This window comes from Myiozetetes cayanensis, unplaced genomic scaffold (genome assembly GCF_022539395.1).
Source record: "Myiozetetes cayanensis isolate MyiCay16 unplaced genomic scaffold, myiCay2020 scf5-8, whole genome shotgun sequence".
Lineage (NCBI taxonomy): Eukaryota > Metazoa > Chordata > Aves > Passeriformes > Tyrannidae > Myiozetetes > Myiozetetes cayanensis.
The window spans coordinates 109,898,918-109,914,290 of NW_026087742.1; the positions used below are offsets into that span (position 1 = coordinate 109,898,918).

General features: G+C 37.8%; 1 protein-coding gene across 9 annotated transcripts in view; it reads right to left on the minus strand.

The window, feature by feature from the left end:
- CASK (calcium/calmodulin dependent serine protein kinase) overlaps positions 1-15,373 on the minus strand; it is a 198,630-nt gene that overhangs the window by 22,670 nt on the left and 160,587 nt on the right. For 5 of the 9 annotated variants that reach the window (XM_050331457.1, XM_050331456.1, XM_050331455.1 and 2 more), the window contains 4 exons: positions 13,044-13,232; positions 12,443-12,521; positions 7,842-7,927; positions 5,931-5,999 (listed from right to left, as the gene is read on the minus strand). In XM_050331457.1, the coding sequence (XP_050187414.1) occupies positions 5,931-5,999; positions 7,842-7,927; positions 12,443-12,521; positions 13,044-13,232 (423 nt within the window). Of the gene's footprint in view, positions 1-134; positions 204-5,930; positions 6,000-7,841; positions 7,928-12,442; positions 12,522-13,043; positions 13,233-15,373 lie in introns of all 9 variants that reach the window. The other 4 variants (XM_050331451.1, XM_050331449.1, XM_050331450.1 and 1 more) reach the window with 1 other exon arrangement.

The window sequence follows — 15,373 nt, forward strand, 5'->3', positions numbered from 1 at the left end:
GTTACATATGTAATAACCTCAGTTCTACCATCAGGACAAAATTTTCCACTGACCACACGATAAGTATAACAGTAATGGCAGATGAGCACCAACAAAACTTTCACAGTTTCTCTGTGTGGAACTGGAAATCTTACCGAAACAGAATTGTTAGTGCTGCTATGACCATTAGCTGGGGACTGTCTGGATGTAGAGGGGGAATCTCTCTGAAATAAGACACAAGGTTCATTAACAACACAACACTATCACAGGAACACAGAAATATTTCAAAGAACAGTTACATCCACAGCCTTATAACCATTTTCTTAGCTGCTTCATCTGTGAGAGTTTCCACCCTACAAACTCTGTAAATCTGAAAAGACTTTCCATCGTTTAAAGATTCAGGTTTGACATTTTGATGTATCTGAGGTAATAACTATTTTTATGTTGCCTTAGCAATCAAACAGCTTTTTAATTAGTGATATCTGGGACTTTTAAGATCTCACATGGCTGAGAATGCTCCTGGCCCTTAGTCACACACCAGTCTTTGTTAAGGGTAAGTACCTGAAAGTTAGATGCTGAATAATACTTAGGAACAGAATGAGGCACATATTCCATTTTAAAGATGTTTCTAAATATTTTATCATCTACAAGGTGGTTGTCAGTGTTGATCAGTCTCTGCTACGCACAATGCATCTCTCTGCAGTGCCCCAAGGACACTGAAATAACACCTGGGAAGGAAGTTGGATCCTCTCTTTTCCCTTTTCATCCACTTTACATCACACTGAAGGTTTTTTCCTCCCACATTCTTGTGGGCTTAGAAGTACTAAAGTTTGCCAAAATACAGCACCTTTAAAAAGCCACTTCTCTTGACTCAGACTATCAGTGTGCTCCTACACTTCAGTGAGGGGACAGCAGACACAGGGTGCACACTGGGAAATTCTACAGGAAGGATAACAGGAATTTCTGACTGTGTTTTTCAAAGGGAAGGAAACTTGGAGAGCAATTTTTTTCACATGCCATTTTGATTGTATAGTACTTAATCCCACAAGGTCAGATAATTGAGCCATCTCTCCCAGAAATAAAATAATTCACTCATACATTGTGAAAAAAAAATAAAAACCCCTTTTACTCTCAGAGGAATTTTGGAATATAATATTCCATGTCAAAGGTCAGTTTAGGAATGCCTAGTCATTCTGCATAATGTCAGGGATAGCAGACAAAAAGGGCTAAAGCAGTTTTCAAAGCAAACAAAGTCAGCCCTGGCACATTTTCTCACTACAAGTGCCCTTGGTGAACAAATTAAAAAACAGACCTGGAGCTAAACTGTTCATGCAACATTAATCAGGGAAAGTTCTTCCACCAATATTCTCAAACTTATACCAATTATGTGATAGCACTCATAGCTATTCTAAAGCACCAAGGAAAGTTAAAATGACAGGCAATACTTTATCTCTCTTGTTGCTTGTACATTTGATGTGCAGCAAACTCATGCAGAACTTCTGCACCTCTTTGTGGACTCCTTAGATAAGACCTAACAGAAAGTTCCGTATGTGTCCATGTAGATCCTTGCTTTGATTTGAACACACCTGACCATTACGTGGCTGTATAACAAGTTTAAAATACTCAAATGAGAGCAAACAAGCTATTCATTACTGAAAAAAAAAAAAATAAAAAGAAAAGCCTAAAGGAATCATTATTCCCTTTTTTTTGAGTGTATGGGATTATCAGCATCACCTTTATCAAGGAGTAGCTAGGAGATACTTTTTCCCAAAAAAGCTGTGACTTCCCTGCTTTACAACGAGATTTTCTGCTTACTCTGCAATTTAGTCTCTTCTATTTTCTCACTTTAAATAAGAGATGAAAAATTAATGTAAGCTTTTTTTTTCCTAAATATGGTTTGTTATGATTTGTTGTCAGTGGTGGTTTAGCAAGGAAGCAAGGGAAAGCTTTGGAAAGTTATGCCAACACCCAAGTCATTTAAGGAAAAACAAATTTAGAGAATGCCACTATTTCTGGACTGTCTTGAAGGTTTCTCCCTTTGAAGGAAATTTTCTTGGTTTGAGAATGTTTTGATTTGTATGCCTTCAACAGTTCTCAACAGAAGACAGAATATTATTCAAAGCAAATTTTCATCATAACATACTGAGAAAAATACATATTTTCAGTGCTACTGATTTCAGTACTGTCAGAAATTAATCTTTCCAGCTAGCCAAGAAACATACGTACAGTTTTTACATAATTAGGCTGTTCTGCCACGATTCAAAGGCATTTAGATCCTTAATTTCCTAAGGACCAGGAAATAAGGATTTTCTTTTGAAAACTATCAGACTCAAAAGTAAGGAGAAAAAACTGTGTTATGCACAGTCTAATGTGACAAATCAGTGAGTAGAGATGTTCTTGTAGAATGCTTAGAGCTGGTCTGGAAAACTTCAGCTTCTGCTGTGGAGTTGTTTCTCCAGTAAATCAGTAAAAGCCCCAGTTTTCCTGGGGATAGGAAAACACTTGGAGGATCCAGTGACTGATTCTGAGTAGTGTGGAAAGGTTATCATCATGTTTCAGTAAACTTGACTTTCTAGACATCTACTTGTCCAGCCCCAAGCCAAGGAACAAACAGAAGTCTTTGGGATCCTCACTATTCATTGAAGCACCACAGCTGGAACCTCAGAGGAAACAACCACAATTATTTCCAAACAATGGCAAAACCAGTTTCCTGTTGATTCCTTGTTCTTGGGTGTTGATTATGGATGATAAATCAATGCACTTGAGACGCAAACCTACAGCAAAAGTTAATTATGTCTGCTGGATATGATAGGAACAGCTGGATCAACGATATTGTTGCCAGATCTATAAAAAAACCCCCCCCAAAATAAAAAAAACCACCAAAACCAATGAGACTTTCCAAAAATCTGAAAAATATATTTACATTTCAGTTTTGCTTAAGCAATGTTTCTGGGAGTATTATTAATAAAAATGTAAAAAAGAAGGTTTAAGACTATAAAAATTCTTACAGTTTGACCATTAATGGAAACCAAGTAAGACTAAAGCAAAAAAATCCAGGGTGATTACCACTAGACTTTAAAAATCTCATATATGTAAAGGCTTTTCTTCTTAATGAAACAGCTTAAGTGTTTCACCAAGACAAGCTGATACATAAAGGATGTTTATAAGGAAATTTAAAAAAAAAAAACAACTTCCCTTACCATTCTCACATATCTGACACCATAAAAAGTTACTTGGGGTATCTTGTCAGTAGAAAGTAAGAGTGCAAGTGTAGCTAGAGCAAAATGCTTACTCAGTGGGATAAAACTGAAGCATATAAACAACTTAGGCAGCCATCAGACATAGGAAGAATGTTGCAAAGGTTGCTTAAGTCCATGTCTATGTAAGTCTGCAACTTTGTGGGTATCTGATGAAGAAAACACAACATCCTGGCCCCGTGTTATATAGATATCTGTGCTAACTCAGGTCGTGTGCCACACCAAACACTAAATAGGTCATCTCACACTAGATCAGCTGATCAAATTTCTACACAAGGGAATCCAAAAGTATTATGTTTCCAAGCAAAGCCAACTCCACAAAACAGAAGGCCTGGTAAAGTGAATGGAAGGCATGGGAGCAGGAGAAACCACAAATGCCTAAGAAATTTGAAATTATTCAGTTGAGGTTTTGAAAACTGCCTAGTGACCCTGAAGTACCATTACACAGCACAGAGAAAAGACTTCCCTAAATATGCAGAGCTGTCTTAGTATTTAGAAAACATCTCTACAAACACTTTTTTAAATTTAAATTTTAAATGACTACAAAAGAAGAAAAATATTGCAAGTGAAACTCAAATCTCTGTTATTCAAAAAAATAACATCTCAACACCCCCTGCTTTGTATATAAGGGCCTAAGACAGATTCTAAATAAAGGGCATATCACCTCTGATTCTACTAATATTTAGCTTTTCTTATCCTAGATTACCAAAAATATTTTGCCACCCAATGACACGATCACAGTAGGAGTCTCAACCCCTCCTAGTTTCCATCAGTTTTATATTCCTCTGCTGACAAAACTGTGCTCCATGAGCACCAGTCCATGACTGAGGGGAGGAGGGAATTAAACATTAATATATACCGAAATGCTGCCAAAAAATACCTTAACTAGTAAGATTATACTAGTGAAGACCAAATATCTCTCAATGTATCCTGCTGGAGGGCACAAGAAGCAAGCTTTCTGTGTCTTAGCAATGCTGTTCGACATTATCAGCCTTTATTGATGGTTAAGAATCTGATTCGTCACCTGAATCACAAAAAATGTGTGAAAAAAATACCAAAGGCCTAGTGGTGCTGTAATGGGATGATGTAAAAATGGTGGCTTTTTGTGGACACTTCTAGAAGTTGAAAATCTAGCCAAAGGCATAGTGTGTCCCAGCAGAGGGAACAGACTCAGCCACCTCTGACCAAATGAATGTTAAATGCCACAAAGTCTGATAATTAGACATGCCTTTTTTTCTTTCTTTTTTTTTTCCCTATCTTTGATCACACACTTCTAGTTTAGCTGTTTTTTTCCAAAGAAAGGTAAGAGTCTATTTTCCAGTCTTCTGTGAAATAAATAGTCATGAAGAACCTAAGAACAGAAGCTATGGAAAAGAGATGATCTGCTATTACTAAAATGACACCTAATGGTATTAATTTAGACCTGTATGCTCAGTTTTTCCAAATAATCATCTTCCCAGTAGGTCTACAGTTTCACCAGTTTCTGTGTTCCAATGTTGGGAAGTGAGATATCTTGTATTATTATTTCTATCTACAGCACAGAAGTCCCTACATAAATTTGTCAGCACACTGTCGAATTTCTATTTAATTTCTTTTAAAGACTTTGCATTTCATGAAAAACTTTTGCTTTCATGTTTATACCTTTTAAGAAAATTGGCCTCATATGAGAAAATCTGTCAAACCTTCTATTTCTAAAACCTTTTAGGTTTTGCTGAATCCTATTAGAAGTACAGAAGGCAACCAAAAAGCAGTAATTTTTTTCCTTGCAAAGATTGTTCTGACAACCATAATAGCAGTTTCTGTGTATTCTAGCATCTGCTGAGACACAAAAACAATTAGGGTGAAATCACAGCTCTAATTAAGATAAGGTGCTTGACTTCAACAGGGGTTGTGATTTCACTCTTGGAATTCTAATTTGGGAACTGTTTGCGCAGTTAAACATGTGGCACAGAGGGACTGGCATCATCTACACTGCTGCATATGCCATCTGTATGCTTAAATTGGAACAGTGGCTCTCAAGTAGCCATTTTCTACAATTTAATTCCCTTCAGTCGCAATCTGGAACGTAACTTTGTGAGCAGAAGGGAATTAAACCTTGCTGTGCAAAAACCACAACACCAACTTCCCAGTTCAACCAGAACTAACACCAAATCTGTTTTCCTTCTGTGATGACATATACTATCTTTTCACAGAAACATAATATTAAGCCACATGTAACTGTTACACACAACCACCACAAATCTACCTCAACGGGGTTATACAGAAACAGGTTCTTCAATTAACCCTTAACAGCCCAAAGCAGCAATATAATGTTTTAAAGCCTAAAAACCAGGAGGATTGTTCCTCAGCTTAGGAACTTTAACAGGCTTCCTGAAGAACAAGTTTAAATGGCCATTTTTTTTTTAAAGGGGCTTCCTAAGCGCATGAGTTGAGGATCCCCTTTCCTATTTTTTTTTTTTTTTTTTAAATAGGCTGTAAAGAGTTAGTTAAGGTGCTGATGAGATGAATATGAAGGCAGGGCTGAGTAGGTAGGTGGGACCTACTCGTGTTCCGTTATCTTTGTTGTAAAATTGGTGTGCGTGATCTAACAGGACAGGCAGAAACAATTTCCCAGAAAGCAGTAACATTCAGCCATCAGCAGGCAGTTAGTTACAGGACTGAGGGAGAAACGGGACGGCTCATTAAATTCATTACCTCACAGGATGAAGATTGCGTGCGATAGCTTGGCACAATCTTAAAGGTAATACTTCCACGCATTTCCCTCTGCAAAGAGAGAGGCACTTGTCAGGCACTGAAGAGAAAAACTCCAAATCATTACTGCTTGAAAGGAAAACATCACTGTTAGAGAGCAGCAGCACGTTTTCCTGAAGTAAATGTTCCGAAAAGCTAAAATGCTGCAGCTAAGTTGTCATTTCACCCACAAACAAACATTTAAATCATCTCTCATTAATCTAAAGGATAAACACACATTATCAGTTTGTTTGCCTGACCAGGTTTACAATGCCTAGAACCCAGAACTGTATTTCAGTGTGAGAGATTCAGAGATGTGTAGGTTTCTTCCAAGTCAGTCTTTTCTTTGTAGCTATATTTCCTGTGATCCTGTCGTGAGACTTTGCTACTAAAGTGACATTTTCTTCCCTTTCATACATGTTAAATAGCAAAACTGCATTCACAATTTCTGGAAAGCTTCACATTACAGTAGGAAAGGTAGAAATGTCAAAAATAGACTTTCATCAGAACAGAACACAAAGTCTGCTAGTTTGCATTTACTGTAGTGTAAGAATACTGATAACAAGCAGCAACTGCAGAACGGCAGCAGATTGTGGCAACATATTTTCTTAACCAGCAATCTGAATATTAGTGCCAGACATGGCTGACTACTGCAGGACTTGATCTGGGCAGAAATCACTTCAAGTAATTACAGAGTTTTAACTCCTTCTCCCTTTGGCTGGCTTGCTGTGCCCCCCGAAAATGCTATCTGCCTGGACTCCCTTTAAGCTTGTCTATATGGCTCTGGACACAGCAAAAGGATTAGGGATACCATCCAAGATCCCAAGGTTAAGGTTGCAGGCAGAAAAATGTGCAAGTGTTATGGAATATCAAACTGACTCTATCAGCAAGGGCCAAGATGGAGTTTTCCTGGGAAAAGATAGACTGTCTGAGCTCCAAATATCGTTTTTAATTTTGTAACATCAATAACCACGAGCACAATAGTCATAAACTGAAAGAAGGGTGGGTTCCAGCTACATGTAAAGAACACACTTCCCTATAATGATAATTAAGCACTGCAACAGGGTGCCTAAAGAAGGACCTGTCCTGTCAAATGTCTGTCCTTGGATATTTTTCAGGCTTAACCAGGCAAGGCCCCTGAGCAATCTGGGCTGTATTCAGTGTTGACACTTGCTTTGTGCAGGAGCCTGGACTGGAGACCTCCTGAGGTTCCTTCTACACCTGGTGTAGACTCAACATTTAAAATAAGGGCATGACTGAGCAACCTGATCTAGCTGAAGATGTCCCTGCTCATTGAAGGGAGGTTGGGCTACGTGACCTTTAAAGGTCCCTTCCAACCCAAACTATTCTGTGATTCTGTGATCTTTATAGACTAACTTGGGATGAGTAATAGGAGGAAAGCAGTAGTTTTGCTGTTATGATTACAAGAGACAAGAGAAGAAACTCCTGTGTTTCAATGAACAAAACTCAGACATTAGGGAAAAACTTTGTAAAATGTAGAAGAGTTGTATGTGAAGGTCAGTTGCCTGGACAGTTTGAGGAACCTCCATTAGCCAAGTTTTTCTAAGAGCTGGCTAGACATACATCTGTCAGGAATGGCTGGGTGTGAATGATCTTTTCTGTGGGACTAAATAGAATAAATAAAATTACACCCGAACCAGCCTAGAGTAGAAGGTTCAAAAAAGTCACTGTTGAAAACAGGGGAGAGCTTGTAGAAGGTTTTAATAGCTGAACACATGAACTCTTTCATTACATGCCTATGTAGTCTGAGAACAGAAGAAAAAGGTTAAGTCAGAACACATAATTACATAAAAGTTTTGGCTAAATAAGACAGGTACTTCTATAGAGAACATGAAAAAGATTTCAGGCACTTACAAGCATTTTTTGTAGTTGTTCTACAGTTTGATTTGCCACACTGATTCCGTTTATTTCTCTGATTTCGTCCCCTACATGTAGCGTACCTGCAGAGGTAACAAAACACACAATCACCTCAAACATGCTTTTGCAATTTGAGAAAACTGTAGGACAGTTCTAATATTCACACAAAGGCATAAACATAAAACATTAGAATAATTTTTTGCTTAGATTCAGAAAAGGACTTTGTATTAGCTGCCAAAGATTACAAAACTGTCTTTCAGAATACAGTGAATACACCTGCAAGAGATGCACAGGCACCCCATAAAGTCCATGGGTAAAACATCAGTCCCTTACAAGGACACTGCAAAAGCCCCACCCATTGAAAAGAAAGTCACCAGCAACTTTTCAGCTGGAAATGTTCAACAGAGATATTAAAACAATATTTTATCAGATGATTACTTAAGGAAGTTTGGCTTCGGCACATAGTCTTGATTTTATCTGTCAGACCTCTGTATTTTTTCACTTCTCTGATTTTGATTTGCCATAGTTACAGCATGCATTTTCTGTAGGTACACTTGACTTAAGCCTGAATGCAAATGATTGGTGTCAGGTGATGAAAAAAACACCTGCTTGGCTTAGGCAAGTCATAAACTGACCTGCTGAAGCTGGAATGGGAATAGGATGCTACGACATGGCTCTAAGGCACTACAAAAGCTCAACAGGAGAACCAGCAAATGAATTATCTTCAGGATTAGAAGCAAGCTAGGAGGCTTTTTGAATGATAATTTTTGACTTAAGTAGCTCAACCCCCCCTAATTCTCTAGCAGTTCTCACAAGAACCCTTGCATGGTTTATTATTAGTCAGAAGAGGTTTTCCATAGAAAATTAAATACTTCACATATACTCCTTTCTGCTGTGTGATTTAAAGAATCTGTGCAACTATACTCTTCTAAATACTGTACTACATACAATTCCTGTACCTATTATAAATATTCCTACTCTGAAAACAAGGAACTGGCAAACATTTTCTAAACTAAAACATATCTATAGAAAATTACCTGAAAAAAAGGCCAATCAACTACAATCCTGGAAAATTCTTAAAATTCTTTTTCTGATCCAAAATTGTTTTTCCAGAGAATATCATGGAAGCAAGACTGGTACAAACATAAGGAAATCAAACTGTGTGTCTGCTAAACACAAGCACAGCCTGAACCAAGGAGAAGAATCCTGAAAAGCTCTGTTGCTCTGATTCCCACTGGTCTCTCTTCTGTGGAACAGAAGCTCACTTGGCAGTGCAACAGGAGAGAGCCCAGAGTTTACAAAAACTTTCAGTACTCTCAAGAGTAACTTGTTCAGCCAAATTAAATACTCTGAACAATTCAACAGGGGTTGATCTGTTGATAGTGAAATTGTAAAAGAGGACTAATCACAATTTTTCTCCCAGTTTTCTCTTCAGTGGAAAAATTATCACAGTTAATAGTTCACTGAATGTGAATCCAGCAGTCCTGCATCTGAATTTCAAATTAATCTAGTTCACATCTAGAATATTAATGACCAAATCTCTAGTGAAACTCTTCGAAAGTTCAGTTTTGCCAGACTTTCTGAAGAAAGCATTCAATACTCGATTCTCTAAAAATTATTCTAAAAAAAAAAAAAAGGGGGAGCTCTGTGTTGACTCCATCATGCCAAAATTTAACTGTGTTTGAAATAAGTGTAATTGTTCTTAAAGAATAATACTGAATCAGAAAGCCCATATTGCCTGGAATAGTGTACAGATTCTTTGACATTATTCAAAACATAAATCTGATGGAATTAAATATTAGAATGAGAATCAGATTCAGTAATATCCCTGCATCAAATCATTGCAACAGTAAATGTAAATAAAATTCCCTCTTCTGGAGCCTTTCCCATTTCTGCTACTCTGACAGAAGTGAACGTTGTCATGTTCATGACTGTAAAGGAACAGTATACATAAAAGGTGGGAATAAAGCATGGACTTTAGCAGTAGATGGTCATTCTCTTTTGTGGGGGTGGATGCACTAATAAACAATAGGAAGATGTTCTCAACTTGAGGGGAGAGGGGTTTATCATTTGCAGAAACATTTTACTCTTTAAAAATATTGTTGTTGGAGAAGTGTTCTTGACATCTTTGAATAACGAGCCTTCTCTAACATTTGGAACTCCCATGATGTCTTTGCTCAATCAGATCTTGGCTGGTTTTGGTTCCTTTTCTATTGACAGTGCAGTGTTTATTTACAACTTAAGCTATTCAGGACTTACTGCTATGTAACACATCTGTAATAGCAAAGCATGGATATATCTCTGAAAGTAAACTGCTTCCTCCTTTGTCTTTGCAAGAAAAGTGAGGACAGTCTGAGGAAGTGCATGCTCTTGCTCTGCACAGGAGTATGAGAAATCCCACCCTTTTAGGAAGAAGACAGAAAAAAATCTTGGATTCCCTATTCAGAAACATGTTTAGTGGCCATAAGAAAATTCTGCAGCTTGGAAAATGAAGGGCTGTGAACATACAATCATATTTTCACAGAGATGCTGTTAGAATTGAATAAACCTTATAAGGGGTAACTGTATTTTAAAAACTGGTGCCAATTTGACATTTAAGTCACTTCAAGAATGTAGCACAGACAATGCACAACTGCTGTTTTTCTGTTGAGGTTAAATGGGCAGCCAATAGGACCTCTCCTCGGGAAATCTTTTTAAATACCATATTGGGACCTCTTCTTAAATGCATCTTAAGAATGAATTCACTTTTAAGCAAATATGCTCCAAAACCAGTCAGCAGCAAAGAACACACAGGTTAAGGTACTGAAACCTGCTGAGAGCTCTGGCTCTATGCAGATGCCCTGAAAATAACATTTATGGTATGAGCAGTCCAAACAGAATCCACATGTAGAAAGTAAATGGACAACTCAGAAAAATTAAGGCACAGACTCAAAGGTGAAAGTTAAGCCTGAGACCTATGATACAATTCATTTACTTGTCTTAAAAAAGCAGACAAGTCAATAAAAAGACAATTTTTAATGACTGAAACTGTTGTTTCATTTTCATTGAGCTGAATCCTCAGGAAGGTGCAAGTAGATACAATCTTTAAAAGCCTCTCTTCCCACTTTAACTCCCCCACCTTTTGAATAAGAACAATTATAATCAGCAGGATTAGATACAGCTGCCATAGAGATAGGAGGCTACTTCACAGCAGCTATTTTGTGATTGGGAATTGTGCCATTTGTACTTAATATTGCTGAAATTACACAATTCCTGTAACCCTCCCAGTAGAATTATTATTATACACTCATTGCTGTTATTGCCTGGCAGTTTTCCATATAGCAGACAGCAGACAAAATGACACAACACCCCCCAAAAATCAATATGAGCCATAGACCTTATCAATAGCATTCAAAGATGGTGCTCGAGATCACTGTCAAATTACATTTGCATTGTTCTATTCAATAAAAACATTCTAAATAGAGGTATGTTGAATGAAGAAGTGAAACCAAGAGGCATCTAGAGCACTAACAAAATTGGAAGCATTCAAAAATAATGAGATGACAATACTGAGGTATACTTCATTTTCAAACTAGACCTATGGACAGAAGAGCTACATTAGTGAGATGAAGCACATAGAGAAAAGGTTGTATTTCCAAAATCTTTAGAAATAAGAGACACTGCATAACGAAAAAGAGTTTTAATGGGCACAGTTGGATTTTTTGCTCAGTTTTAACAGGTTTTAAAAGTTTTATTAGCCTCATTATGAAACAGCAATGTGAAACAATAATCTGCAGAGCATCAGCACTACTCAAGCAGAGCCGAAAGAAAACCTTCTTCCTGTGAATCTTAGAACAATCTCTTTTTAAAATTCACTTTTAGATGCCAAATGAATTTTGATTTAAAAGGTCCTCTAAAAAATATAGGTTTATCTGAATTGCATCTTTGGTTGTCTGAAATCTTTTCTCTTTCCTGCTTCTTGACAGGTTTTACCAATATAAATGAGCTGAAGTGAATGCATGTTCTCTCTTCCTAATTGCCTGCTCCTAGGTTCCTCTGGAATAGAACAGTAGGTTAGAGAGAACTTCGGGCTGAAAAATGATGAAAACTTTTGTGTTCGTCAAAAGAAAAAGATGGCAGTCCAAAAAAGTTAAAGTAACCCTTTTAAAGGTGCAATCCAAACTTGCAGCCAGCAACACAGCAGGAAAGTTGCCCTGTTATTTTTGACACGTGATCTGGGAACACAAAGTAGAATAAAGGAGAAAAGTGGAAATGAGAAAAAAACGTATGTTTGCACAGTAAAAACTGTGGAGTAAAAACTGAAAATAAAGAGTCAAGTTCTAGGCAGAAGTAATATTTTTATTTCAAAAAACAGTTTTGTGAGCCTCAACTTGACAAATACAAAGATCCTCAAGAACTGTAAGACCTAAATGAAACACAGTGGGCCCTGACCTCAAAATGCTGGCAGACATCTGGAAGGCAACTAAAGCAGAGTCCATGCAGATACAGAGGTGCCCTGCTATGGAACAGCAGTTATCAAAGTGAGGAGTATGTACCATTACACAGTCTGTACAAAACTACCGTGTCTGAAGAAAAAACTGTTCATGAGACGTGATTACCTTGCCGGTGAATCATTCCTCCGTGCATAATTCTTGCCACAATGCAATGGTTCAGCTCATTCATTTTTAAAGTGATTCCCTAGAAAAAAAGAAAGAAATGTTTATACTTTTTAAAAATAAACCACTAAGCACCATGATTCTTGAGTGGTTAAGAACAGTCACTTTTCCTAAACGCTTGAAGGCAGGTTTGAGATTTTAAGGTTAAAACAAAACTTTTGTCCCTCAGATACGGGCACAGAAAACAGATACTACTGATAAGTGAAGATGCAATACTTTAACTTAAAAGCATGTAAGATTCTGGTTTGTTAAAGACATGAGGTTGCCTTGAAGTCTGAAGTGTCCAATTTGGTTTAAAGCATAATTTGCTATAACTACTACAAGGTTGATTTAAACAAAACCAGCTCTAGAGGTACAGTATGAATGCACACACAGGATCTCAAGTTAAGAACACAGACAGGATGACAATTATGCACAATGGCTGCTCAACTACTCCAATCTGTCGGCAACCCTACCTCAAAGTGCAGGAACTGTCACCAAAATCATTACAATACTGGTCTTCACCAGCACAGAGTCAAGACAAGCCCTGAGGTTCCGTCCATACCATTGGTTCATCCGTGTTCTTCTGGAACTGCACCAGCCGAACCCGCGTTACGTTCTCCATGTCCATGTCGCCGTTGGCGCTCTCCGGAGAATCTCCGTTCAAGTATGGAGAGGTGGGAGGAGGGGTGACCCTCAGCGCTTCGTCACTGTAAACTTCATGTGCCACTACATCATGAGTTTGAAGTAAGGCCTAGAGGAGATTTCGGCAACAAAATATCAGATTTGCATCACCCCGGATGTCCCCCACTCGTTGCTTCTAAGTATTTTTGTAGCTTCTCAGAAATTAAAGGACATCCAGGATATTTGTGCCTCACTTTCTATATAGGAACTTTTGGCCTTGAAGGAGCCTAAGATAAACTTCATCAGACTGTAAATGCAGGCAGACACACCTAGCATTTAAAATCAGCATGAGTTAACATGGTTTTTTACTGCAGATACATCAGTGAGAATGATGCTGCCTCCCTCTCCCTCACCTTCTCAACAGCTGCAAAGTGCCAGAATGAAGCTGTCTTTATATGCACACACAGAATTAGGAATTTACCTTTCTGAGCAAACTATTCTACAACAATTATTCTATTAAAATGGAAGGGTATTCAGATCCCAGGGTATTTCATTCTAATAAAGGCAGAGTGTGGATCAGTACTGACTGAAAGAATTAAATACTGGGGTTCTTTGTTTACTAGCATAATTATTTCTGTGCTCTCCCCTACCCCTAGAACAGGGACACAGCAGCACCACACTGCATTCAAAATGTTTGACAAAAATTGCATTGTAAACCAACAAACTGCTCAAATGCTACTTAATTAGCTTTGTTGTTTCTTGATGCAAAGAACGACACAACACATAATTGATCAAATGTATTGAAATATCTTTGATAAGCAAAACAACCAACTGTGTAGGAACTCTAAGCTGGGGCAAAGACATGAAGCTTGTGTAACTATAAAAAGTGTAACAAGTAATAAGAGATAGAAGTTGGACAAAGCACAAATATTAGCAAAACAGTATTCAACAGGACCAGGTTTTTTTTAGGGAACATTCCACTGTTCTCCAGGATATCTTCAAGAGCCACACATTTCATTTCACATTTGCATTCAACTCTTAATAGTGAGCATATTATAGACAACTCGCTTCTGTCCAAAAACCAAATCCAATTGATATGTGAACACACTGGCTCTACTCCTACACTAATCAAGGATAGAAACAGATTTGCCTTTATACCCAAATGGATGAGTTTCCCAGATAAAGGCTGATAAATCCAGTCTAGTTCCTAAAATATCTCTGTAAAAGTAGAGGTATGAGCCATCACTGCTGTTAGGTCAATCTATATCATAGTTAACATCTTTGTACTTTAAATGCTCACAGCTCTTAGCTTGCAAAACTCATCAGTCTTGCAAGGCTTGATGACTGACAATCTAGAATATGTTCTGGCAGAGAACTCTGACTCTGCAACATCTCAGTCTTCAGTTAAAGTGTTTATGCAAAACTTTTACATTGCAAAAAGTACTAAAAAAATCCATGGAAGAGGCATTTCTGAAGTGGAATCCAGGGCAGAAATGGGGTTTTTATGGCCTCTACAAAGTCCTAAATTTGTTCCCAAGGCAGCACTTCTGAAGTGTACCATGTTATAAAAGATAATTTCGCTATAGTTGGGAATTCAGCATTATAACGATGGAATGGAATTCCCTAAACTAACAACGCTCTGCCCACATTCCCTCCTGTTCTTCTAGTCTTTCAAGCCCACCTACACAACTACTATTTTTAGTTAGATACTAACCTGTATCTGCACTTTCTATTTTTCATCTTATTTTGACAACCACTAAGCTAAACAATTTCTCTGCATTAGTCTGCACTACTGAAGCAACATTTTAGATTAGAGATCTGGGCCATATACCTAAGTTAAACCACCTCAGCAAGATTTACTCAAAATCTGATTTATTTAATTGGGTGTCAATTTATGTGTGAATACTCCAATGACGGTTTAGGAATTTAATTTAATTTTCATTCCAGCATCTGAAAACTGTTTGCAGTTGTCCTAAATAGGACTAGAGCTGCTGTTACAAAAACCATCCATTGTAGGAGTGAGTGTGGTCTTGGCTCTGTAACAGAGTGGGATGATCTTCTGTGATTCCTTCAGCTCAACCCACTCAAAGGTCCTTGTTCAACTTCAGCATCCCTGGAGGTATTTAAAAGTCACGTAGATGTGGAGCTTCGGGATATGGTTTAGTGGTGGACTTGGCAGTTCAGACTCAATGATCTTGGAGGTCTGTTCCAACCTAAACAATTCTGTGATTCTATTTCCCCCGTAAATGTTACACTCTCCACGCTTTAGAA